The 25,517-nt window shown below is 35.9% G+C and overlaps 1 protein-coding gene across 7 annotated transcripts in view; it reads right to left on the reverse strand.

The window, feature by feature from the left end:
- LOC135212107 (serine-rich adhesin for platelets-like) overlaps positions 1-18,875 on the reverse strand; it is a 640,572-nt gene extending 621,697 nt beyond the window's left edge. For all 7 annotated transcript variants that reach the window (XM_064245493.1, XM_064245502.1, XM_064245501.1 and 4 more), the window contains exon 1: positions 18,735-18,875. In XM_064245493.1, coding sequence (XP_064101563.1) covers positions 18,735-18,748 — 14 coding nt within the window. In that variant the 5' untranslated portion in view covers positions 18,749-18,875. The remainder of the gene's footprint in view (positions 1-18,734) is intronic.
- Between the last annotated feature and the right edge of the window lie 6,642 nt (positions 18,876-25,517).

Below are 25,517 nucleotides of genomic sequence, written 5' to 3' on the forward strand. Positions count from 1 at the left end.
AATCCTTAATCAATGACTACAGTGCACAGCGTAAGGTGCACTGATGGCACTACCACCTACAGAGAATTTACTTTGAGGAGACTAACAGCGCGTAATCCTATCTTGTGCGTACTGGAGGGAGTTTGAAATGAAATTTTTGGGTTTCCTTCTTATATTCTACTCCTGTGTCTTCTTAGGCTTGGTTTTCAGAATTAAGAGAATTTATGAATCTTTGTTCAACAGCCAGCACCAGTTACGCAATCATCCTTGGGACACAACCCGTGTTTGTCATAATCAAAGCAATGTTCATGGAAAGAAATCCACTGCAATGTTCAAGGAAGAAATAAACTGAAATGTTCATTGACAGAAATCCACTGCAATGTTCAAGGAAAGAAATCCACTGCAATGTTTAAGGAAAGAAATCCACTGCAATGTTTAAGGAAAGAAATCCACTGCAATGTTTAAGGAAAGAAATCCACTGCAATGTTTAAGGAAAGAAATCCACTGCAATGTTCAGGGACAGAAATAAACTGCAATGTTAAAGGACAGAAATAAACTGCAATGTTCATTAACAGAAATCCAATGCAATGTTTAAGAAAAGAAATCCACTGCAATATTTAAGAAAAGAAATCCAATGCAATGTTTAGGAAAAGAAATCCACTGCAATATTTAAGGAAAGAAATAAAGTGCAATGTTTAGGAAAAGAAATCCACTGCAATGTTGAGGAAAAGAAATCCACAGCAATGTTTAAGAAAAGAAATCCACTGCAATGTTTAAGAAAAGAAATCCAATGCAATGTTTAAGGAAAGAAATCCACTGCAATGTTTAAGAAAAGAAATCCACAGCAATGTTTAAGAAAAGAAATCCACTGCAATGTTTAGGAAAAGAAATCCACAGCAATGTTTAAGGAAAGAAATCCACTGCAATGTTTAGGAAAAGAAATCCACTGCAATGTTTAAGAAAAGAAATCCACTGCAATATTTAAGAAAAGAAATCCACTGCAATGTTTAGGAAAAGAAATGCCATGCAATATTAAAGAAAGAAATCCAACTGCTTTGTTTAGGAAAAAGAAATTCCACTGCAATATTAAGAAAAGAAATCCATGCAATGTTAGGAAAAGAAATCAACTGCCAATTTATTTAAGGAAAGAAATCCACTGCAAATGTTTAGGAAAGAAATTCCAACTGGCAAATAGTTAAAGAAAAGACGAAATCCACATGCAATGTTGTTAAGGAAAAAAGAAACAGGAAATCCATATCTTGCAACTGGCACTTTATCCCTCTCTGCAAAATGCTTTAAAGAAAAGAAATCCATGCCAATTTTTAATGAAAGGAAATCCAACCTCTCTCTGGCTTTGCCTGCCTACACTGGCTGCAAAATGTTTTTTTAAAAGAAAAGAAACTCCATCTCTACCTCTCTCTCTCTCTCGCTTGCAATTTAAGGTTTTGCGTTTAAAGTAAAAGAAAGAAATCCCACTGCAATGTTTTTGTAAGGCAAAGAAAATCCACTCTCTCTCCCTCTGCCTCTCTTGCAAAACGGTTTTTAAGGAACAAACCAAAAGACATTCCACCCTCCCCTCTCTTGTAATGCCAAATGTTTTCTTTGTTTTTTTTTTTTTTTTTTTTTTTTTTTTTTTTTCTTTTTTTTTTTTTTTTTTTTTTTGTTTTTTTTTTTAAGAAAAGAAATCCCACCTGCAATGTTTAAGAAAAGAAAATCCAACTGCCATGTTTAAGGGAAAAGAAATCCACTGCACTGTTTAAGAAAAGTAATCCACAGGCAATGGTTTAAGAAAAGAAATCTAAACTGCCCCAATGTTTAAGAAAGAAATCCAATGCATGTTAAGGAAGAAATCCACTGCCATGTTTAAGAAAAGAACTCCCTGCAATGTTTAAGAAAAGAATCCGACTGCTATTTAAGAAAGACTCCACTGCAATTTTTGGAAAAGAACTCCACCTGCAAAATATTTAAGGAAAATCCACTGCGATTTTATGAAAGAAATCCACTGCATGTTTTAGAAAAAGAAATCCACTCAATGTTTAAGGAAAAGAAATCCACTGCAATGTTTAAGAAAGAACTCCAATGCAATGTTTAAAGGAAAGAAATCCACTGCAATGTTTTAAGAAAGAAATCCACAGCAATGTTTAAGAAAAAGAATCCACTGCAATGTTGAGGAAAAGAAATCCACAGCAATGTTTAAGGAAAGAAATCCACTGCAACGTTTTAGAAAAGAAATCCACTGCACATGTTAGAAAAGTAATCCACAGCAATGTTAAGAAGAAATCTACCTGCATGTTTAAGAAAAGAAATCCAATGCAATGTTTTAAGGGAAGAAAAAGAAATCCACTGCAATGTTAAGAAAAGAAATCCTACTGCATGTTTTATAGAAAAGAAATCCACTGCATATTAAGAAAAGAATCCCCCCCACAACAACTGTCAATGTTTTCGGAAAAGAAATCCCTGCATATTTAAGGAAAAAGAACCCACTGCGATGTTTAGGAAAAGAAATCCACTGCAATGTGTAAGAAAAGAAATCCCTGCAATCTTAATGAAAAGAAATCCAGTCTAATGTTTAAGGAAAAAGAAATTCCAACAATGTTTAAGGAAAGAAATCCACTGCAATTTGTTTTAAGAAATAAATCCACAGCAAAATGTTTAATGAGAAATCCACTGCAATGTTTTAAGGAAACAGAACGATCCACAAGCAATGTTTTAATGAAAGAAATCCACTGCAAAGGTTTAGGAAAAGAATCCACTGCAATGTTTTAAGGGAAAAGAAAGGAAAGAAACCCCCGCAATGTTAAGAAAGAAATCCACTGAAACCGTTTAAGGAAAGAAATCCACTGCGATTTTGGTTTAAGGAAAGAAATCCCCAAAAACTTTTTTTGCAAATGTTTAGGAAAAAGAAATCCACTTCAATGTTTATTAAAAGAGATCCACTGCAATTTTGTTTAAGAAAAGAAAATCCACTGCAAAACTTTTAAGAAAGAATCCCACTGCAACGTTTAAGGAAAGAAATCACTGCAATGTTTTTAGGAAAAGAACATCTACTGCACTATTTGGAAAAGAAATCCGCTGCAATGTATTAAGTGAAGAAATCACTGCAATGTTTAGAGAAAAGACATCCCTGCTATGTTTAAGAAAAGAATATCCACTGCAAATTAATTTGAAGAAAAGAATCCCACTGAATGTTTCAAGGAACAGAAAATAAACCTGCAATGTTTAAGGAAAGAAATCCACTGTAATGTATTAGGAAAAGAAATCCACTGCAGGTTTTAAGGAGAAGAAATCCACTGCACGTTACGGAAGAAATCCCTGCAATGTTTAAGGAAAGAGATCCCACTGCAATGTTTAACGAAAGAATCCAGCTACAATGGTTTAGAAAAGAAATCCACTGCAATTGTTTAAGGAAAGAAATCCCCTGCAAATGTTTAAGGAAAGAATCCACTGGCAATGTTTAAGAAAAGAATTAACACTGCAATGTTTTAGGAAAAGAATCCACTGCAACGTTTAATGAAAGGAATCCACTACAATGTTTAAGAAAGAAATCCACTGCAATGTTAGGAAAAGTCAATCCACTGCGATGTTTAAGGAAAGTAAATTCCACTGCAATGTTTGGAAAAGAAATCCACTGCCAATGTTTAGAAAAAAATCCACTGCAATGTTTAAAGGAAAGAAATCCCTCACTGCAATGTTTAAGGAAAAGAAATCCACTTGCAATGTTAAGGGAAAAGGAATTCCACTGCAAATGTTTAGAAAAGAAATACTGCAACGTTTTAAGGAAAGAAAATCCAATAACATGGTTAAGAATAAGAAAACCAACTTGCAAATTTGTTTTAGAGAAAAGAAATACCACTGGCAAAATGTTTGAAGGGAAAGAAAATCCCACTGCAAGGTTTAGGAAAGAATTCCAAACTTGGCAATGTAAAGAAAAAGAAATCCACTACAATGGTTTAGGAAAAAGAAATCCAACTGCAATTGTCCGAAGGAAAGAAATCCATTGCAATGTTCATTGACAGAACTCCACTGGAATGTTTAAGAAATAAATCCACTGGAATGTTTAGGAAAAGAAATCCACTGCAATGTTTAGGAAAAGAAATCCCCTGCAACGTTTAGGAAAAGAAATCCACTGCAATGTTCAAGAAAAGAAATCCACAGCAATGTTTAAGGAAAGAAATCCACTGCAATGTTCAAGGACAGAAATGAACTGCAATGTTCAAGGAAAGAAATCCACTGCAATGTTTAGGAAAAGAAATCCACTGCAATGTTCAAGGACAGAAATAAACTGCAATGTTCAAGGAAAGAAATCCACTGCAATGTTTAAGGAAAGAAATCCACAGCAATGTTTAAGAAAAGAAATCCAAACTGCAAATGTTCAAAGGAAACAAGAAATAAACCTGCATGGTTAGGAAATAAATCCACTGCAACATGTTTTAAGGAAATAAATTCCAATGCAAATGCCTTAAGAAAAGAAACCACTGCAATGTTTCAAATTGAAAACAGAAAAGCCTATGGACCGTTTAAGGAAAGGAATCCACTGCAATGTTCAAGGGACAGAATTAAACTGCAATATTCAAGGGAAAAGAAATCCAAATGCAAATGAAACTTAAGAAAAGAAATCCAACTGCAATTGTTAAAGGACAAGGAAATTAAACTGCCACTGTTCCAAGGAAAGGAATCCACTGCAATGTTTAGGAAAAGAAATCCACTGCAATGTTTAAGGAAAGAAATCTACTGCAAAGTTTAGGAAAAGAAATCCACTGCAATGCTTAAGGAAAGAAATACACAGCAATTGTGTAAGGAAAGAACCATTCCAAAAAACGCAATGTTTAGGAAAAGGAACAATCCACTGCAATTGTTTACTAAAAGGGAAAAAATGGCCAAACCTGCAATTTGTTTAATAAAAGAAATTCCAACTGCAATTGTTTAATAAAAGAAAAATCCAAGGCAAATGTTTAGGAAAGAATCCCACTGCCAAACGTTTAAGGAAAGAAATTCCAAGGTCTAATGTTTCAGGAAATGAAATCCACTGCAACGTTTAAGGAAAGAAATTCCAACTCTAATGGTTTCAAAAGGAAATGAAATCCACTGCAATGTTTAGGGCAAAAAAAATCCCAATGCAACGTTTAAGGGAAAGACAATCCACTGCAATTTGTTTAAGGAAAGAAAACCACATGACACGTTTTAAGGAAAGAAATCAACTTGCAAACGTTTTAAGGAAAGCAAAGCCACTGCAAAGTTTAAGGAAAGAAATCCACTGCAATGTTTAAGAAAAGAATCCAACTGCAATTGTTTAAAGGAAAGAAATCCACTCCTGGCACACGTTCAGGAAAGAAATCAACTGCAACGTTTAAGCGAAAAGAAATCCAACTGCCAATGTTTAAGGAAAGAAATCCACTGCAACGTTAAGGAAAGATAGAAATTTCAACTGGAAAAGTTTAAAGGAAAGAAATCCACTGCAATGTTTAATTAAAAGAAAAATCCACTGCAATGTTTAGGAAAAGAATCCAACTGCAACGTTTAAGGGAAAGAAATTCAAAACTGCAAACGGTTAAGAAAAGAAATCAACTTGGCAATGTTTAATTGGGAAAAGAAATTCCACTGCAACGTTTAAGGAAAGAAATCCACGCCAATGTTTAGGAAAAGAAATCCACTGCAATGTTTAAGAAAAGAAAAATCCACTGGCAAAGGTCTAAAGGAAAAGAAATCCACTGCAAGGTTTAAGGAAAGAAATTTCCAACTGGCAAAATGTTTAAAAGGAAAGAAATCCCACCGCATGTTTAAGAAAAAAGTCCAACTGTAATGGTTTAAAAAAAAAGGAAAAAAAATCCACGCAATGTGTAAGGAAAGAAATCCAACTGGCAATTTGTTTAAGGAAAAAGAAAATCCACTGCCAATTGTTTAAGGAAAAGAAATACCACGTAATGTTTAGGGAAAGCAAACCACTGCACTTTAATGTTTAAGGAAAAGAAATCAACTGCAAAGTTTTAAAAGAAAGAAATAACCTGGCAATGTAAGAAAAGAAAACCACTGCAATGTTTAAAAGAAAAGAAATCCACTGCAATGTTTAAGGAAAAAAATCCACTGGCAAATGTTTAGGAAAAGAAATCCACGGCATTTTTGTTTAAGGAAAAGAAATCCACTGCAATGTTTAAGGAAAGAAATCCAACTGCAATGTTTTAAGGAAAAGAAAATCCAATGCAACGTTTAAAGAAAGAAATCAACTGCCAATTTTTAAGGAAAAGAAATCCACTGCCAATGTTTAAGGAAAAGAAAATCCACTTGCAATGTTTAAGAAAGGAAAATCCACTGCAAATGTTTACCGGAAAGAAATCCACTGCAATTGTTTAGGAAAAGAAATCCACTGCCAATGTTTAAGAAAAGAAATCACTGCAATGTTTAAGGAAAGAAATCCAACTGCAATTTGTTTAAGGAAAGAAATCCATGCAATGTTAAGGAAAAGAATCCAACGCCAAGTTTTCGTGTGAAAAGAAAATCCACTGCAAATATTTAAGGAAAATAATTCCCACTGCAATGTTTAGAAAAGAAATCAACTGCAATTTGTTTAAGGAAAAAGAAATCCACTGCAATGTTTAAGAAAAGAAATCCACTGCAATGTTTAAGGAAAAGAAAATACCACTGCAATGTTTTAAGGAAAAAATCCACATGCAAATGTTTAAGGAAAGAAATCCGCTGCAAATGTTTAGAACAAGAAAATCAACTACAATGTTTAAGGAAAAGAAAATCCCTGCAATGTTTAGGAAAAGAAATCCACTTGCCCAATGTTTTAGGAAAAGAAATCCACTGCAATGTTTAAGGAAAAGAAAATCCACTGCAAATGTTTAAGGAAAAGAAATCCACTGCAAGTAGGAACGAAATTTCCAACTGGCAAAATGTTTAAAGGCAAGAAATCCACTGCAATGTTTAAGGGAAAAGAAAATCCACGTAATGTTTAGGAAAAGGAAATCCAATGCAATTTGTGAAGGAAAAGAAATCCCACTGCAAAATGTTTAAGGAAAAGAAATCAAAATCGCAAATGTTTAAGGAAAGAAAATCCCACTGCAATGTTTTAAGGAAAAAGAAATACCACTGCAATGTTTAAGGAAAAGAAAATCCACTGGCAAAATGTTTAAAGGGAAAAAAAATCCACTGCAATGTTTAAGGAAAAAAGAAATAAATCCACTGCAAATGTTTTTAAGGTGAAAAGAAATCCACTGCCAATGTATTTAAGGAAAAAAAGCCAACCGCAATGTTTAAGGAAAAGAAATCCACTGCAAGTTTAGGGAGAAAAGAAATTTCCAACTGCAAATATTTAAGGAAAGAAATCCACTGCAATGTTTTAAGAAAATAAATTATCCAGCCAATGTTCAAGGAAAGAAAATAAAGTTTGCATTGGTTCAAAAAAAAGGACAGAAATCCACTGCAATGTTTAAGGAAAAGGAAAATCCAATGCAAGGGTTTAGCGAAAAGAAATCCACGGCAATTGTTTAAGAAAAGAAATCCAACTGGCAAAGTTTAAAGAAAAGCAAAATCCAAACTGCAATGTTTTAGGAAAGAAATCCAACGCACAATGTTTAAAGAACCCAGAAATCCAATGCAATGGTTTAGGAAAAGAAAGCCACTGCAAAGTTAAGGAAAGGAATCCACGCACGTTTAAGGAAGGAAATCCCAACTGCAACGTTTAAGGAAAAGAAATCCAGCTGCAATGTTTTAAGGGAATAAATCCCAATGCAAACGTTTAAGGAAAGAAATCCGACTGCAACGTTTAAGAAAGAAATTTTCCACAAGCAAAATGTTTTAAAGAAAAGGACATCCACTGCAACGTTTAAGGAAAGAAATTTCCAACTGCAAAACGTTTAAAAGGAAAGAAATCCACTGCCAATGTTTAAGCGAAAGAAATCCACTGCAATGTTTTAGGAAAAGAAATCCACTGCCTAACGTTTAAGGAAAGAAATTTCCAACTGGCAAACTTTAAGGAAAGAATTCCCCACTGCAACGTTTAGCGAAGAAAATTCCAACTGGCAAACATTTAGGGAAAGAAATCCAAACTGCAACGTTTAAGGAAATTTTCTGGAAATTTTTTTTTTTTTCTTCCCCCCCCCCCCCATGCAATTTGTAAGGGACAGGAAAATAAACTGGCAAACGTTTAAGGATAAGAAACCTCACTGCAATTTTAAGAAAGAAATTTCCACGGCAAAACGTTTAAAGGAAAGAAATCCACTGCAACGTTAAGGAAAGAAAGAATCCACTGCCAATGGTTTAAGGAAAAGAAATCCACTGCAAGTTTAAGGAAAGAAATTCCACTGCAATGTGTAGGAAAAGAAATCCACTGTTTAACGGGTTTAAAGGAAAGAAATCCACACAACGTTGTAAAGGAAAGAAATCCAACTGCAACGTTTAAGGGAAAGATCTCCAAACTGCCCAATTGTTTAAGGGAAAAGAAAGCCAACTGCAACGTTTTAAGGAAAGGAAAATCCACTGCAAAGTTTAAGGAAAGAAATCCACCTGCAACGTTAAGGAAAGAAAGCCAACTGCCAATGGTTAAGGAAAGAAATCCACTGCCCCAATGTTTAATGAAAAGAAATCCACTGCCAACGTTTTAAGGAAAGAAATACACTGCAAACATTTAAGGAAAGAAATCCACTGCAATGTTAAGGAGGAGAATCCGCTTTGTAACGTTTAAGGAAAGCAAAGCCAAACCGCAATGTTTAAGGAAAGAAATCCTACTGCAATGTTTCTTAATATAAGGAAGAGAAATCCAACTGCAAACACGGTTTAAGGAAAGGATACCCCTACACTGCAATGTTTAAGGAAAGAAATCCACTGCAAGTTTAAGGAAAGAAATCCACTTGCAACGTTTAAGGAAAAGAAATCACATTGCAAATGTTTAAAGGAAGAGGAAATCCACTGCCAACTTTTAAGGAAAGAAACCACTTGCAACGTTTAAGGAAAGAAATTCCACTGCAAAATATTTAAGGAAATAGAGAAATCCACTACAACGTTTAAGGAAAGAAAATCCAACTGCAACGTTTAAGGAAAGAAAAATTTCCCACTGCCAATGTTTAATGGAGGAAACCACTGCAACGTTTAAAGGAAAAGAAATCAAAACTGCCAATGTTTAAGGAAAGAAATCCACGCAATTTGCTTTAAGGAAAAAGAAATACCCCCTTCTTTTTTTTTTTTTTTAATTGAAATATAAGTCCACTGCAACAGTTATGTTTAAGGAAAAGAAAGAAATCCACTGCAACCTTTAATGGAAAAGAGACTTTAAATCCACTGGAAATGTTAAAGGAAAATGAAATCCACTTACACTGTTTTAGGGAAAAGACCAATCCACTGCAATTTGTCTAACAGGTGAAATCAAGGAAATCCAACTGCAATGGTTTAAGGACGAAAAATTCAGGTCGTGAGAAACCACTGCAATATGTTTAATGGAAACTAGAAATCCACTGTAATGGATAGGAAAAGAAATTTCACTGCCCAATGTTTAAGGGATAAGAAATCCACTGAACGTTTAAGGAAAGAAATCCACTGCAACGTTTTTAAGGAAGAAATCCACTCTTTGCAACGTTAAGGAAAGATCTCCACTGCCATGTTTAAGGCCCAAAAGAAATCCACTGCAAACGTTTTTAAGGAAGGAATTTTCCCCACTGCAATGTTTACGGAAAGAAATCCACGCAACGTTTAAGGAAAAAGAAAGCCCACTGCAAGTTTTTAAGGAAAAGAAATCCACTGCAATGTTAAGGAAAGAAATCCATGCAAACGTTTGGCCAACGTTTAAGAAAGAAATCCACTGCAACATTTAAGAAGGAAAAATCCACGCCAATGGTTTAAAACCACTGAATGTTTAAAAGGAGAGAAATCCGCTGTAACGTTTAAGGAAAGAAATCCACTGCAATGTTTAAGGAAAGAAATCCACTGCAATGTTTAAGGAGAGAAATCCACTGCAACGTTTAAGGAAAGGAATCCACTGCAATGTTTAAGGAAAGAAATCCACTGCAACGTTTAAGGAAAGAAATCCACTGCAACGTTTAAGGAAAGAAATCCACTGCAATGTTTAAGGAGAGAAATCCACTGCAACTTTTAAGGAAAGAAATCCACTGCAACGTTTAAGGAAAGAAATCCACTGCAACGTTTAAGGAAAGAAATCCACTGCAATGTTTAAGGAAAGAAATCCACTGCAATGTTTAAGGAGAGAAATCCACTACAACGTTTAAGGAAAGAAATCCACTGCAACGTTTAAGGAAAGAAATCCACTGCAATGTTTGATGAGAGAAATCCACTGCAACGTTTAAGGAAAGAAATCCTGCAGTTTTAGGAAAGAAATCCCTGCAATGTTTAGGAAAAGAAATCCCTGCAATGTTTAAGAAAAAATCCATGCAAAAGTTTAGGGAAAAGAAATCCACTGCACCTTTAAGGAAAGAAATCCCTGCCAAAATGTTTAGGAAAAAATCCACTGCAATGTTTAGGAAGAATCCACTGCAATGTTTAAGGAAAGAATCCCGCTGTTTAGGAAAAGAAATCCCTGCAATGTTTAAGAAAGAAATCCACTGCAATGTTTAAAGGAAAGAAATCCAGCATGGTTTTAAGGAAAGAAACTCCAACTGTAAATGTAAGGAAAAGAAATCCACTTGCAATGTTTTAAGGAAAGAAATCCACTGCCGTTTAAGGAAAAGAAATCCACTGCAATGTTTAGGAAATGAAATCCACTGGCATGTTTTTAACAAAAAGAATCCCTGCATGTTTTAGAAAAGAAATCCACTGCATTTTTAAGGATGAAATCCACTGCATGTTTTAGGAAAAGAATCCACGGCAAACGTTTAAGGAAAGAAATCCACTGCAATGTTTAGGAAAGAATCCCCTACTGCAACTTTTTAATGAAAGAATCCACTGCAATGTTTATTTTAGGAAAAGAAATCCACTGCAACTGTTTAAGGAAAGAAATACCACTAAGCAAACGTTTTTAGGAAAGAAATCCACTGCAAGTTTAAGGAAAGAATTTCCAACTGGCGAAACGAATTTAAAGGATAGAAATCCACTGCAAATGTTTTAAGGAAAGAATCCACTGCCAAACGTTTAGTGAACCCGAAATCCCTGCAATGTTTTAATGGAATAGAAATCCACTGCAACTTTAAGGAAAGAAATCCACTGCAATGGGTTTAAAAGAAAGAAATCCCTGCAATGTTAGGAAAAGAATCCACTGCAATGTTTAAGAAAACGTCACTGGCAAATGTTAGGAAGAATCCCAAACCTGCAACCTTTAAGGAAAGAATCCAACTGCATTTTGTTTAAGGAAAAGAAATCCACTACACTGTTTAGGAAAAGAAATCCCCTGCAATTTTTTAGGAAGAAAATTTTCCACTGGCAAAATGTTTAAAATGCCGAAGAAATCCACTGCAATGTTTAAGGAAAGAAATCCACTGTACTGTGTAAGGAAAAGAATCCCTCTGAAATTGTTTAAGCAAAAGAAAATCCACTGCAACGTTTTTAAGGAAAGAATCCGACTGCAGTTTTTAGGAAATGAAAATCCCAATGCAATGTTTAAGGAAAGAAATCCCTGCAATGTTTAGGAATAAGAAATCCAACTGCAATTTGTTTAAGGGAAATGAAATCCACCAATGTTTAAGGAAAAGACTCCCGGCAACGTTTAAGGAAAGAAATCCACTGCAATGTTTAGGAAAAGAAATCCCCTGCAACGTTTAAGGAAAGAAATCCACTGCAATGTTTAAGGAAAGAAATCCACTGCAATGTTTAAGGAAAGAAATCCACTGCAATGTTTAGGAAAAGAAATCCACTGCAATGTTTAAGGAAAGAAATCCACTGCAACGTTTAAGGAAAGAAATCCACTACAATGTTTAAGGAAAGAAATCCACTGCAATGTTTAGGAAAAGCCAAATCTGCAAACGTTTTAAGGAAAAGAAATCCCATCTGCAATGTTTAGAAAAGAAATCCACTGCAACGTTTAAGGAAAGAAATCCACTGCAATGTTTAGGAAAAGAAATCCACTGCAATGTTTAGGAAAAGAAATCCACTGCAACGTTTAAGGAAAGAAATCCACTGCAATGTTTAGGAAAAGAAATCCACTGCAACGTTTAAGGAAAGAAATCCACTGCAATGTTCAAGAAAAGAAATCAACTGCAACGTTTAAGGAAAGAAATCCATTGCAACGTTCATGGACAGAAATCTGCTGCAAAGTTCATGGACAGAAATCCATTGCAACGTTCATGGAAAGAAATCCGCTGCAATGTTCGAGGACTGAAATCCGCTGCAACGCTCAAGGAAAGAAAACTGCTGCAATGTTCATGGACAGAAATCCGCTGCAATATTCATGGGTAGAAATCCACAGGAATGTCCATGGACAGAAAGCCACTGCAATGTTCAAGGAAAGAAATCCAAATCCACTGTAATTGTCTAGGATAGAAATCCACTAGCGTTTAAGGGCGGGAGATGCACCTAGTCACATAAACAAATGACACCAGCACACGGCAACTGGATTTCTTACCTAAAGATTCCCAGTAATTACAATTCATCGACAAACAAGTGAGTAATATATGGGATTGAGCTTTCTCTCTCTCTCTCTCTTCTCTCTAAGTTCAGATTTAAGATCACTGCTTTCAATAACCGATGGAAATAACCATATCCACATAGGGGCGGTACCGACTTAGTAATCACCCAATCCCTGATGATTGGAACCATTCTAAAAGTATTTATGTATTTGTTTATCTGCTTATCTCTCTCTCTCTCTCTCTCTCTCTCTCTCTTACACACACACAATTCGAGGTCAAAATCTTTATTTGATGTTATATCTATATATTTCTTTTCCGGTAAAAAGATTTCTTCTAAACTTCTGCTCAATAATTTATCCCTTTTATTCAAGAGTCTACTTTTATTTCTTCCTTCACATGACTGGTCACAATCTCGAATGATATGAATGCAACACGTCAATGATAGGCTTAAATTTCTCCAAAATTGGGTCTCAAAGCGAATGGGGCAAAGAAACGGAAAACATGGAATACCAGCAAAAAATCAGGGAGGACAACCTCCCTTGATAATGTTATTATTTTTTATCATTAAGATATTATTATGAACCTTATTCACATGCAACGATCCCACAGAGGCCACTGACTTTAAATTCAAGCTTACAATGAATATGGTGTTCGTTAAGAAGTAAAAGGAGGTAAATGGGAATACCATAAATATTAATAAATCAAGGAATATATATAAAAATAAAAATAACAAAGCTGTAGACCATGCACCGATGTAACTTGATGATCAGAAAATTGTATTTAACTGCAAAAACGTATTTAACAATCGTATCCAAGTAAAGACAAGTAAAAAACGCACAGAAGTTTCTTCGGCGCAATGGAGTTTTCTGTACAGCGTTTAATTACGGCCACCGAAAATAGATCTCTCTCTAGGTGGTCTCGATATAATGTGCAGTATGAGCCATGAAACTCTAAGCGAATCGTGGTAGCCTGTGCTGTTGCGTTGCCAGAAGCACGATCATGGCTGACTGCATGTTTGATGACTGGAGGGTGGATGATCAACGTACCAATTGGCAACCTTCTATCCTCAGTAGTTTTCAATAACAGTAGGCGGACGGACAGACTAATGCCGGCACAATAGTTTTCTTTTCAGAAAACTATAAATGAAATCAAGCACATGCCAATCAATTTTTAAAACAAAATGATAACTCCAAACCTGTTCTTAACTACAATAAATAGCTGAAAGACAAGAGTCACGACTGTATTTAAAATAAAAAAAAATAAGTTCTTTATAAGAAAAGCATTTGGCAGAGTAAATTACCTGAAGCTCTTCCTGAAGCTGCATAAAAGAGGCACACCTCTGTATTTAACTGGCATTTTATATTGCTGGTTTTCCACAGCAATTCTGTGTCAAATGGGCTAACGTATTGTCGTACACCTTCGGCTCCCTGAACGGGCTTCGGCAAGAGGGCATTCTCTCACCATACCTGTTTAATACGTACACAGATGCCCTGAATGTCAAACTGAACCCACTCCCAATCGGATGCACTTTGTAAACAACCTCTGTCACGCCGACGATATGGTTCTGTTTTCTCCAGCAGTACAAGGTTTCCGACGAGTGACAACGACTATGCAGAGAAATTTGATAACCTATACAATGCAACCAAGATTCGGTGCATGTCGCTGCTCCCGAGATCGCTTAAGCATATTGCAGAACCACAAATTTTCCTCGGAAATCATTGGCTGGAATTCGTGCACGAATTTCCGTATTTGGGTCACATTATTAACGACGACCTAAAAGATACGGCAGACATTGAACAGAGGCGCCGTAAGCTATGTGCAAATGGCAACATGATTGCAAGGAGGGTTGCCTTCTGTCACCGAGACTTGAAACTGCTGCTCTTCCACTCGTATTGCTTCAGTATCTATGGGTGCTCCCTCTGGACGAACTATACCGAGAGACCATAAGACGTACCACTGTTGTTCACAATGACATTGTGAGACGCCTCACAAACACTCCTCGCTACCACTCCGCCACACAGTTGTTCACAGAAAACCGCCTAGACAATCTAAATATCATTGGAAGGTGAACAATGTCCAGTCTGATCACACGACTGCGAAACAGCAGCAATTCGCTCATACAAAGCATCCTAAGTAGTGAGGCAAGAAGATCTAAATTGTTGGGAAGATGGGAAAATGAGGCGGTTGTTCCCTAGATGACTTAATCTTTGTTTTTGCAAAGTGTCATCTGCCGAATCTTTCATTATTATATTACTACGATTATTGTTATTTTGCTACATTCAATTTTCGTACTTAGCCTTCCGGGCCTTACTAATGTAAACACCTAAGGTCCCCTGTCCCTAGCTGGAATTTGATTATATATAATCTACTCTCTAACTGTTATAATCTTTAATATTTTTATCTTTTTTTTTTAACTATTCTCAATATTATTATGGTTATTACCATTATTTTGATTACCATATTTTATACTACTTCAGCAAGTGTGGATATGCCGATTATTTTTTTTTTTGTATCTTGTTATCATACGTATCTATATTGTGTATGGTATTGTCTATTATTTGAATATAATAGACAATAAAATTGAAAATAAAATTGATTATTATTATTATTATTATTATTATTATTAACATGACTAACAATAAAACACAAGGCGTACTTATAACTTTATATAATGACGGAAGTTTTAAAACAAAAGTAAAATAAGCTTTACATCCGTACCCCAACAAAATCTAAACATAAAATGAGTACTTAATACGTGTATCAAACTAAAAAGAGCAAAAAGCCAAGAATCAAGTAAGCTTGACGCGCGCATCTGAATAAAAATGCCTACAAAGAAACATGTCAGCTGTAACTAAATATGCACTCACACCTGAATACAATACATCGGTGTAGCACGAACGAAAAGATGCATTCATCCCCGATCACCCACAAGTAAGGCTAGGAGATTCACATCAGCCGTGCATTTGATGTCTACCCCAGTCCCTTACGACGTTCCTGATTGGCTGGTGATAAGCCAATGACAGGGCTGGAAACTCTCAGTCTCTCTCAAGAGTTCATATAGGCAGGATGTATATTCCACCTCTACTGAGGGATGCTTTTGAAAGACGTATCCCTCAGGAGAGGTTGAATATACATCCTGCTTACGTGAACTCTCTCGAGAGACAGTTTTCAGCCCCGTGATTGGCTTATCAACAGCCAATCAGGAGCGTCGAAAGGGACTGGCCTAGACATCACATGCACCGGTGATGTGAATCTACTATACTATGCCTTTGCAGTGACTCCTAAACTAAACCAGTCGACGTTTTACCGACATCCCTTCCGATAAGACAGACCACAGGACGTTATAACATTGGGTCATTTTATCACAAAACTTACATTTATAAGCATTCGGAACTTTCTTGTTACTATAATAGGTTATATATATAATATATATGTGTGTATGTATATATACATAATCGGATATACATACATGTATATATATGTGTATGTATATATATACATATAATTGCATATATATATATATATATATCTATATATATATATATATATATATATATATATTAGAAGTAATAAACACAATCACGTGTGGAAGAGAAATATATGTCTGACTCCCATCGGAGTGGAAGTTATTAGGTATTATTTGAATGAAATCCTATCAATCGGGTTCACTACTGGATCGGCAAGTAGGGTAAAACTCGCTGGTATGCTAGACCAAGTTCTAGAGTGCTAGACAAAAACCCTGCCCCAGGTAAAAAAGGCTTAGGTACAGTGATACTTAGGTTCCAACTGAGCTAATTGAAAGATGCGAGTTCGATCCTAGTGAGTCAAAAATTTAAAAATTTAATGATATATATATGATGACTTAAACTGACCAGCATTGGCAACAAATGCAATCATACTTACCTGATGTAGGCCTATGTGTAACAGTAGTCGTATGATAATATGGGCAGATAAAAGATGCGTGATCGCATGATGGTAGGCTATATCACTAGCTTGCTAATTTCAGGACTAAATGATCGAACGATCTTGCAGCTACTCCTGTATTTCCCTTTCCTTCGTTACACACACACACACACACACACATACATATATATATATATATATATATATATATATATATATATATATATAAAATTTCCAAAGATTTCTTGAAGAACCCAAAACTCTGCACCATCCCCTTCAGGTACTTACATCTAAGAGCCTGAAATGGGAGCGCAATAGTCGAGAGATCTACAATCTGGAAAGGAAATGAGAAATTGGACGACGGGGTTGGTCTATCAGATGACGACTTGGTTAAAGAAAAAAAAAAAATCTCCCAGAGATTTGCTGAATCAAGAGAACGCACAAAATAGTCATATGTGAGACGTCAACATCGAATATTTTATCAAGAGCCCGTGCTGCCTGCGAAATGCCACACGAAAAATCTTATTGACGTTACATTTCAAACCTTCTCTCAGTGTTCACATTGTTTATTTTCCGGGCCAATATATTCCAGAACTTTGTTGGGCATAACAAACGAGCAATATAGCCAGACCTTCATTGTGGTGGTATTCTAAAACAATCAAATTTTACGTACATAAAGGATTTGTGGTTTTTACCTAATTTATTGACTTTGTTCATCCTCCTATCCCTTAAACTAGGGAACATGTTAACAGTTTACAGATCAAAGTATACATTCCTTTACTTTCCCACGGCCACACAGTCTTGTTTCCGTGGCCCTATGCGCCCCTTCCCATTCTTATTTTAGTTATCAGCTTCTCTGTTCAATATCTGTGAGCAGTTATTTCTATGATTTTCTTGCTTTAAAAAATAATTCTCATTTGCTACTATTTCATGTACAAGTTTTGTTTGTAGTCCCTTGAAAGAGAGAGAGAGAGAGAGAGAGAGAGAGAAGAGAGAGAGAGACGAGAGAGAGAGAGAGCGAGAGAGAGAGAGAGAGGAAGAGAGAGAGAGAGGGAAGGGAGGAGAGGGGGAGAGGAGAGAAAACCGTATTGAAATACACTCCATCGCACGGCAGTATTCTTTAACTTAGCCAGTAAGAAAAAAGGCATCGTTCAAGTCAACCGAACCATCTTGTTCCCTGAGACTGGCTCTGACCCGACCTACATCGCCAGTATGACCTTTAAGACCTGACGCCCCAACACCACACCAAAGTATGCATGCACCTCGTGACAGCGTGAGGACACCCTTTGTGAGGCTTGCATCTTTTCATTAGTGTTGTAACAATGTTGTGAACTTGCTTTGCGGAAATGGAATTATGGCAACCAACAAGGATTACGGGGAAATCTGAAAAACTGAATACAACACTACCAATTCTTTATTAATATCATAGTCATGCACACCAGCTGGTTTGCTTACGTTAAACATTTGCTACCAATAATAACTAACACGCAAATCTCCTCAATAGTGACCGAATACATAGGCATTGGTACTACCACTAATGTATTCCAAAAGTTGGGTGTTGTCAACTGATTTATTTAAACAATTTTAACCCTCCTCTTAGTACACACGGAGTTTGCATTCTCGGCCAATATATGGCAATATATTTCCAGACCTTTATTGTGTAATTCTACTTCCATGCATAAATAATTTGTGGCTTCAACCTCATTTTTTTTCTTCCCTTCGTGACCCTTTAAAGTGGAGAACATTTACCAGTCTACAAACATAATATAAACACTTCAATTTAAACCTTTCATATAAGTACTTCCGCTGGCCGATTATAACCATTCAAACACCAGCCACCTTCGTGACACGTCCGAATAAAAAGCAATATTCAATATTTTACTTTTAGTCTCACTATATACTACTACACTCCGGTGTGACATGTGGATAGGCCTAACACGCAAGACAACAAGGTTACAGTCATCAGGATGGAATTAACATCAGACTCTTGCAATGCAAAAAAAATTCAATGCCAAGTGAAAACTAGGTAAATTATAAGAAATATTTGACAACAAAACGAATGTATGGATGCATAATAGGTATGAGCGTAATGTTTATATGGAAAGGTCAGGGGCTTCACATGAGTTAATATAAATATAGCGACATGAGTTTTACTAACGCAATGAAGTGCCACAACATCATTAGTAGGTTTGTCTCGCCTAGCAAAACACGAGAGAGAGAGAGAGAGAGAGAGAGAGAGAGAGAGAGAGAGAGATACAAACCGCTACCTCCACCCTTCTTAGTTTCGTTTCTCTCCAATGAAAACCAAATAATTCTTTCGCGACAGGCTTTCGAACATAATATTCTTACCTTTCCGAAGCCATGACTGCTGATGAATGGGTCTCGAAGTCAATATCTATCCTTTGTTACAGACTCAAAACAGAAACGTCTTGAAAAATTTACATTTTAAAACACACTGTAAGCAACATCCTTACTCACTCACTCAACATTGTATACTGAAGGTTCCAATAATACCGTAGCTCGCGCTTACCTCAATGTCTCTCACTCTTGAACGAACGCCAAACTCTCTTACTCAGCGTGCGAGTACTTTGACATTTACTGCATAAGACATTTCACGTATATTATAGTACCATTCTTAATCTTTCTAGCGTTCATTACAATTTGTTGCTTATTATTACGAGCATGAGTTTAAATTAAATAAGTGCTTTGTATAATTTCTGTTGCTACAACTGTCTTGGGGGTCTTGGGGCCACGCAGGGCTGTAGGGGTTCTATCCTTCGAAGATTTTGCGCGTGCACTTTAAAAGAAAAACACGCATCCTATCACTGCTCTGTAATTCTTCCAGAACATTTGATTTGCCATATGTGTGGAATTTTTCAATAATTCAGAAATCACAATTATACAAACCTCTTTCTTTCTTTTGTATTTTGATACCTTCAATTTGAATCGCTAATGAAAATTCTCCACGAAGGATTATTTATTTTTACTATTGTTTCGCTTTTACTTCGATTCTTAAGCAATAAAGCTTTTTTCTTTTTTAATATACTTTCGGCCTGTAACAATGTATTATGAATAAGAAACAACAGGCGATACGGGAGAACTTAAAAGACACTGACTTGGTTTGACATGGCAACTTGAATTATTAAGACTCCACCAAAATTGCTGCTACAGCAACAATGATACTATTCCTACGTGCTTCATTTATGACTTCTATCTAGATCACTTTCCCCCCTTCACGCCTATCTTTTTCATTTTTCTTCATTTTCCCTTCCTTTCTCACTTTAGTTTATAATTTTCGGCTTGTATGCTATCGGTTACCCTTACAATATTAATGTTGTACATTACACCGAGTTTTATCGAAACTATTATAGATTAATCAATTTCGTACAAATCTGCCTCTCACCCTAAAAGTCTTTTTGATCCACTTCTTATATTATTCATTAGCGAATAGAAAACTATATTGAGTTACAATTAAGTAAATGAGTTATAAACTTCTTAGTAACAGAAGAGAGTAAAAACAAAAGAGACTAAAAACAATGTTCACTCGCTTGATGATGGTCATTATACCCGCTGTTTTAAAGCCTTGATCGAAATACCTACACACCCATTTCTCATTTCTCCTAAGATATGACGATTATATGACGCCAAAAGTGTTGCGCCTGCGATATATATATATATATATATATATATATATATATATATATATATATATATATATATATATATATATTAACTATGGCTGGTGCTAGTCAAAACATGTCTAGTACCTGTAGGAAAAATGGTATTTCTATATAAGCATTCCGCATCGTTCGTCCCCGCGAATACGAAAGCCACCAGGAATTGGGGCGTCAAATGTATTTCGCCGTGTTTAGTACGAGCCCATGGGGGTTAATTACAGTCGTCCGAGTAAATATTACTTAAAATTCTTGCTCAGGAGGTAAAACTGCATAGAAAGACCGCAACTGCCATAGTCTAGACTACCACGGAATAGTAATTTAGATCTACCGAAAAAATATCAAACTGTAAACCCGAATAATGAGACACTTGGTCACAAAGGAGCTAAAAAGAAATTGTTGTTCGGTTCGTCGAGTTTTTTCAGTTTCCCCTGCTAGGTTTCGACACTTTGTGCCTGGTTTTCTGTGACTCCTCACGTCTGCTCTCCCTTTCCCTTTCCTCATGTACATTGTGCATTCTGTCTGAACCCGTTCGTTTTCATTCATACTTTTCGCTCTGATCTAAACAGGAGTGTTTTTCCTCCTTTATTCCGCCATTCCATGATGCTCAGCATATACTCACATAGCCGGGATTGATTTTTACAGAAGGTAAGGTTGTTTTAGAATGGGACCCCGCCAACAATTTGTAAAGAAAACTTTGGACTTTTAATAATGGTTGTTCGATCTATACCTCACAACTTGGCGAAATAGTTGGACAAGATGTGAGACTGAAGATCACGCTAACATGTAAGGTAGTAAAATAGTAACCAACATGGCGACAAGAGATAAAATGGTACTATGCTGGAGGGTAATAGTACTACTATTGCAAGTTGTAGAAGTAAAATAGTATTTAATTAGAGAAGAGGCCAGACCAAAAAGTAGGACAAGAGGTAAGTGGAGTAATGTAAGCACTTTGCGGGACAGATTTAGCCTAGCTCAAAATACAAACTGGCCTAAACTTATATTATGGAGCCACTGCAAGTGATTGTAAGATACATGTGTAAGAAGTGGGTGGGTTCAGGGCTTCACTTTCCCCATCTGAGAAAAAGTATTAAAAAAAATGAAATTGCAAAAACTCGGCATTAAATCAAACCGAATTTAGAAGTTTCACGAATGTTCCAGATTTTTTTTTTATTGAGAATAATTGGAAAGTCGTGAAAGATTTAGACAATGGGAGTTAAAAAGTATTGTGGACAGCATATATATATATATATATATATATATATATATATATATATATATATATATATATATATATATATGTGTGTGTGTGTTGTGTGTGTGTGTGTGTGTGTGTGTGTGTGTGTGTCAGATGAAAGGGGCTATAATTAATAATATATTTAATATGCCAATGTGATGTGCTGTGACTTTTTTTAGAATGCGCAGACTACCCATAGAGACAGTCCGAAGTAATGACCTGAGAAAGCTGATAAATCATTTCTGGGATGGCGTGATATGAAGATGTTTGTTTAAGCAGGTCAACGTTTGTTCTGTAGTTATGTGTGAGGTCATGGGATCTTGTTCAAGTGCCTTTGGACTGGTTGCAACGAGTTACATGGGGTGTTGACGAAGTGTGAATTCATATGTACTCGTGCGCCTCTTCCGTTCATAATGGCATCTTTAACCAAGTCTATGGGAAGACTTACAGAGAGGTCTGTGCGAGAAAGGCAAGATGCCGGGATAGCTCTGCGAAAGTTTATTTACTTCTGTGTGTGATATTCTGGGCTGTAATGGGTAAGTGTTACCTTACTTTACCTAAAGGGATGGCTTGTTTGATATCTTGTAAGATGTTCCATTTTATTGACTTTGCCTTTACAATTGTGTGTGCTTACGAGTATGTTCTCGTGTCTTTGTAACAGGCGTTTCTGGCAAGGGGACCGAGAGTCCTAGGGGGACAGAGAGTCCCGTATGGAGGAGAGCTGATTGGTGTGACTAATTACTGATTAAGACATTTAAATACTGGGGATTTAACTGAGCTAGTTAGTCTGTGAGACTTGAATTATTATCTTTCCATTGTTAAATAAATATTATTTTTGTAATGCATGACTCTCATTTGATGACCTGTTAGAATGGAGAGAGAGAGAGGTTGCGAGTCGAGAGAGAGAGAGAGAGAGCGAGGCTATGCCAGTGATCACCGAGAGAGGAGAGAGAGAGAGAGAGAGAGAGAGAGATTGAGTGTGTAGCTAGTTTGCCTTAACGCTCGGGTTTCACGCATACCAAATATTAAATACCCTTCGCTGGTAAATGGTATCAGAGATGGGAAACAGATTTTGGTGGCAAGCGGTGTAAGAGGCTTTTATATATTTTATAAGCCGTGGGTACGCCTCCGAAGAGAGTTTCTGGGATTGTGGAAAATTGTTAGATTGTTAGATTTCAGTTACTAAGTGAGAGATAATGAAAAATATCCGTCCATTAACTGTGGAAAGGGGAAGGATTTTTACTAGAGTTATCAATTTTGCCCAGAACGAGATGCCTCAAGACTCGAGAGAGCTGGGAACAGTCAGTTAGAACTGAGATGTTTGTGAGTGCGTTTCCGAGGCATCTGCGTGCGTGCGAGTGATCGAGTTTGCATTATGTCGGCGGGATTAACTTGTTTTGCGGTCGCGTTTTCTTCCATTGAGAAGTGGTAAGTGTTAAAGAGCCTTTTTAAGTCTTGGGGAGGGTTTTTTGAATCATTCAGTGTAATGGGATTGGTTTGGGATACCACATTTTTTTCCCCATAGTAGCAGAAAGTGACGTGTTTTCTTTATTGGCGCATGTTTAGAAGAGACGCATTCGTCTTTGTTTAACATATACGTGTGTATGAACTGTTTTCATACATGCAAATCTGTGCTTGAATTGCATTTTTTGCTTGGAGACAGAGAGCGCCCAGTCATTTTTATGGGCTCAGCATATTCTCTGCAAGGGGAAGGCGAGTAGTGGTCTGCCTCGGAGGCATTGCTTACCGGGAGGGTACTGGTGGTCTGCCTTAGGGGGTACTCAGACACTGTTCAGGGGGGTGTTCTAACGCCCAGGGGAGGGTGAAGTTCTCTTTTTTTTCTCAGTGGGGGGTGAACTCCTTTTTTTTTCTTTGTCGGGGTATCGGGGACAAATTTGCCCTTGATAATGAATTTCCAATGCCAAGGACATCAGCTGATAACGATTAGTTGATGATGTGAGATGCCCCTAGGGTCTTTTTTTAGAAAGAGATTTTCTTTCTCTTGAATGAAGAGAAAAGGAAATGAAATGCATTGGATGTGTGTAAGTTTTCCTTATGCTTTGGAAGGCACAAATATAATGGGGACACAGCAATTATTATTATTTTTTTTATTGTGTTGGGGTGTGGCAATGGTGATGAATACCGTGGAAATGGCAATATTAATGCTTTTACTGGTGACACGGGAGATATTTTTTATGGGAGATATTTTACAATGAATATTTTTTTGCGGGAGGGTTACTTAAGTAGAATTATCATTACTTGAGACTTATTTTACGAGAGATTTAAGATATTTCATGGGAGATTATTTTATAATTATTACAGATAATTATATTATGGAGAATTATTACAATGAATTATGGGAGAAGTTTTGTGGTTAATTAATTATTGAGTTTTTATAACTTTAGAGAATGTGTCAGTAGTTCATGAGTGATGAAACTGGCTGAATCTTGATGAATTTGTGCTGAATTTGCTGAACTTTTGGTGAATTGTGATGAATCTTGCTGAACTTTTGGTGAATTTTGTGCTGAATGTTTGGTGAATGGACAAGCATTAACATTGGTAATGTTTTTTTTTATACTAATACTGGTGATTTTGATGATAGCAATTTTGGTGATACTGCTGATAATGATACTTCTGATACTGTGATTATATATATATATATATATATATATAATATATATATATATATATATATATATATATATATCTATATATAGTAATATATCTAGATATATATTATTATTAATAACTATATATATAATATATATATATACTAATACGTGGGTGCTGTAATGCTATCAAGGGTGGTGTTGTTTTTTTTTTTAAATTTGGGAGGAACTAACAACACATTTTTTTTGTTTTCCTTTTTTTATGAGTTCAGCAGGTAATTGCTTGGCATCTACGTGAGTTACGGGGATAGTTAAAAGTGCCATTGATTTTTCTTTTCTCCTTTTTTAGAAGTTAGCCATCGCTGACACAAGTTTTTTTATATCATGGGTGAATTTGAATTTATTTTTTCTCTCCAGTTTGTGTGAATATTTTTTTAATATCTTAGTTCGTGACTCAGAGTCATTGTTCGGGAATGTGTTTGTGTTTTCAGCTGTCTGATGGTGCAGAGAGATATATGGGAGAATTTTTGCATTTTTTGAATGCATACGTAATGGCACTACATTTTTTTTTCTGGACATTTATGTTCCAGAAATTGTGAGTTTTCTTGTGCAATACCTTTGTTGTATTTGTGACAACTTTGCCAGAGATAGGAAACTTAGCTAAGTTTCTAATGGCCTATGTCGTAGTGCATATGGAGAAGTCTTTGTTAAGAAACATTGAATTTGGAGTTTTGTTATAATGAGTTGTGGCACATTGGTGATTTTTTCTAGAATTTCCTAGACAATTTTATTTGCCGAGTTTTTGCCTTTTTTCAGCAATTATGCTAAGGAGAGAGTTTATAGGTTTTGACTATAACATTGAGTTATTCCCTTGGGAATTGGAGGTATATTATTTTGGAGATATAATTTGAGATATAATATATTGGATGTATATTTTGGCCATTTGATATTTGCTTATGGTGGTGTGAGCTATGTTTAGTTCAATTATTTTGCAGCCATCTTTGTTGCAAATGGAGACACATTTTTGAGGAGATATATGGGGCAATATTTGTGAGTGGGTCAGCTAGATGCTTTGAGTGCACATTTTTTTGGAGATGGGATTTCATTTTTTGATTATCCTGTTTGGACATATATTTTTTGGAGACTCGTTTTATTCCACATGGAGTTATTGGTGAAATAGGTGAGTATTTTTTATTTGCTGAAACAGAGGTGAATATTTTTTATTCCTGGAGTGGTGTTATTATTAAGAGGGTGACTTATATTTATATATATGGAGGTAAAATTGATCTTTGGCGGGTGACCTTTTTTGTGGTCATGGAGTTTTCTCAAACGTAGAGAAGAGTTCTGTGGTTCTTTCTTTTTGGTTTTGTGATTAATTGGAGGCGAGTGGCATTACTGCATTGTGGTCCTATGGAGATATTGTGCATTTTTTATGTTCACAAGTGTGTTATTTTTGGAGGCATATAATTGCCGAATTACGAGTTTATCATAGTTTTTATCCCGAATAGGTGATAATTTTTTATATAATTGGGCAGTAACATATGAGAGATATGTCTTCGAGACAATCTTTGAGCAGCTTAGTCATATCCTGGAGTTAATTTAGTGAAATGTG

Source organism: Macrobrachium nipponense, chromosome 40, assembly GCF_015104395.2.
Source record: "Macrobrachium nipponense isolate FS-2020 chromosome 40, ASM1510439v2, whole genome shotgun sequence".
Classification (NCBI taxonomy): Eukaryota; Metazoa; Arthropoda; class Malacostraca; order Decapoda; family Palaemonidae; genus Macrobrachium; species Macrobrachium nipponense.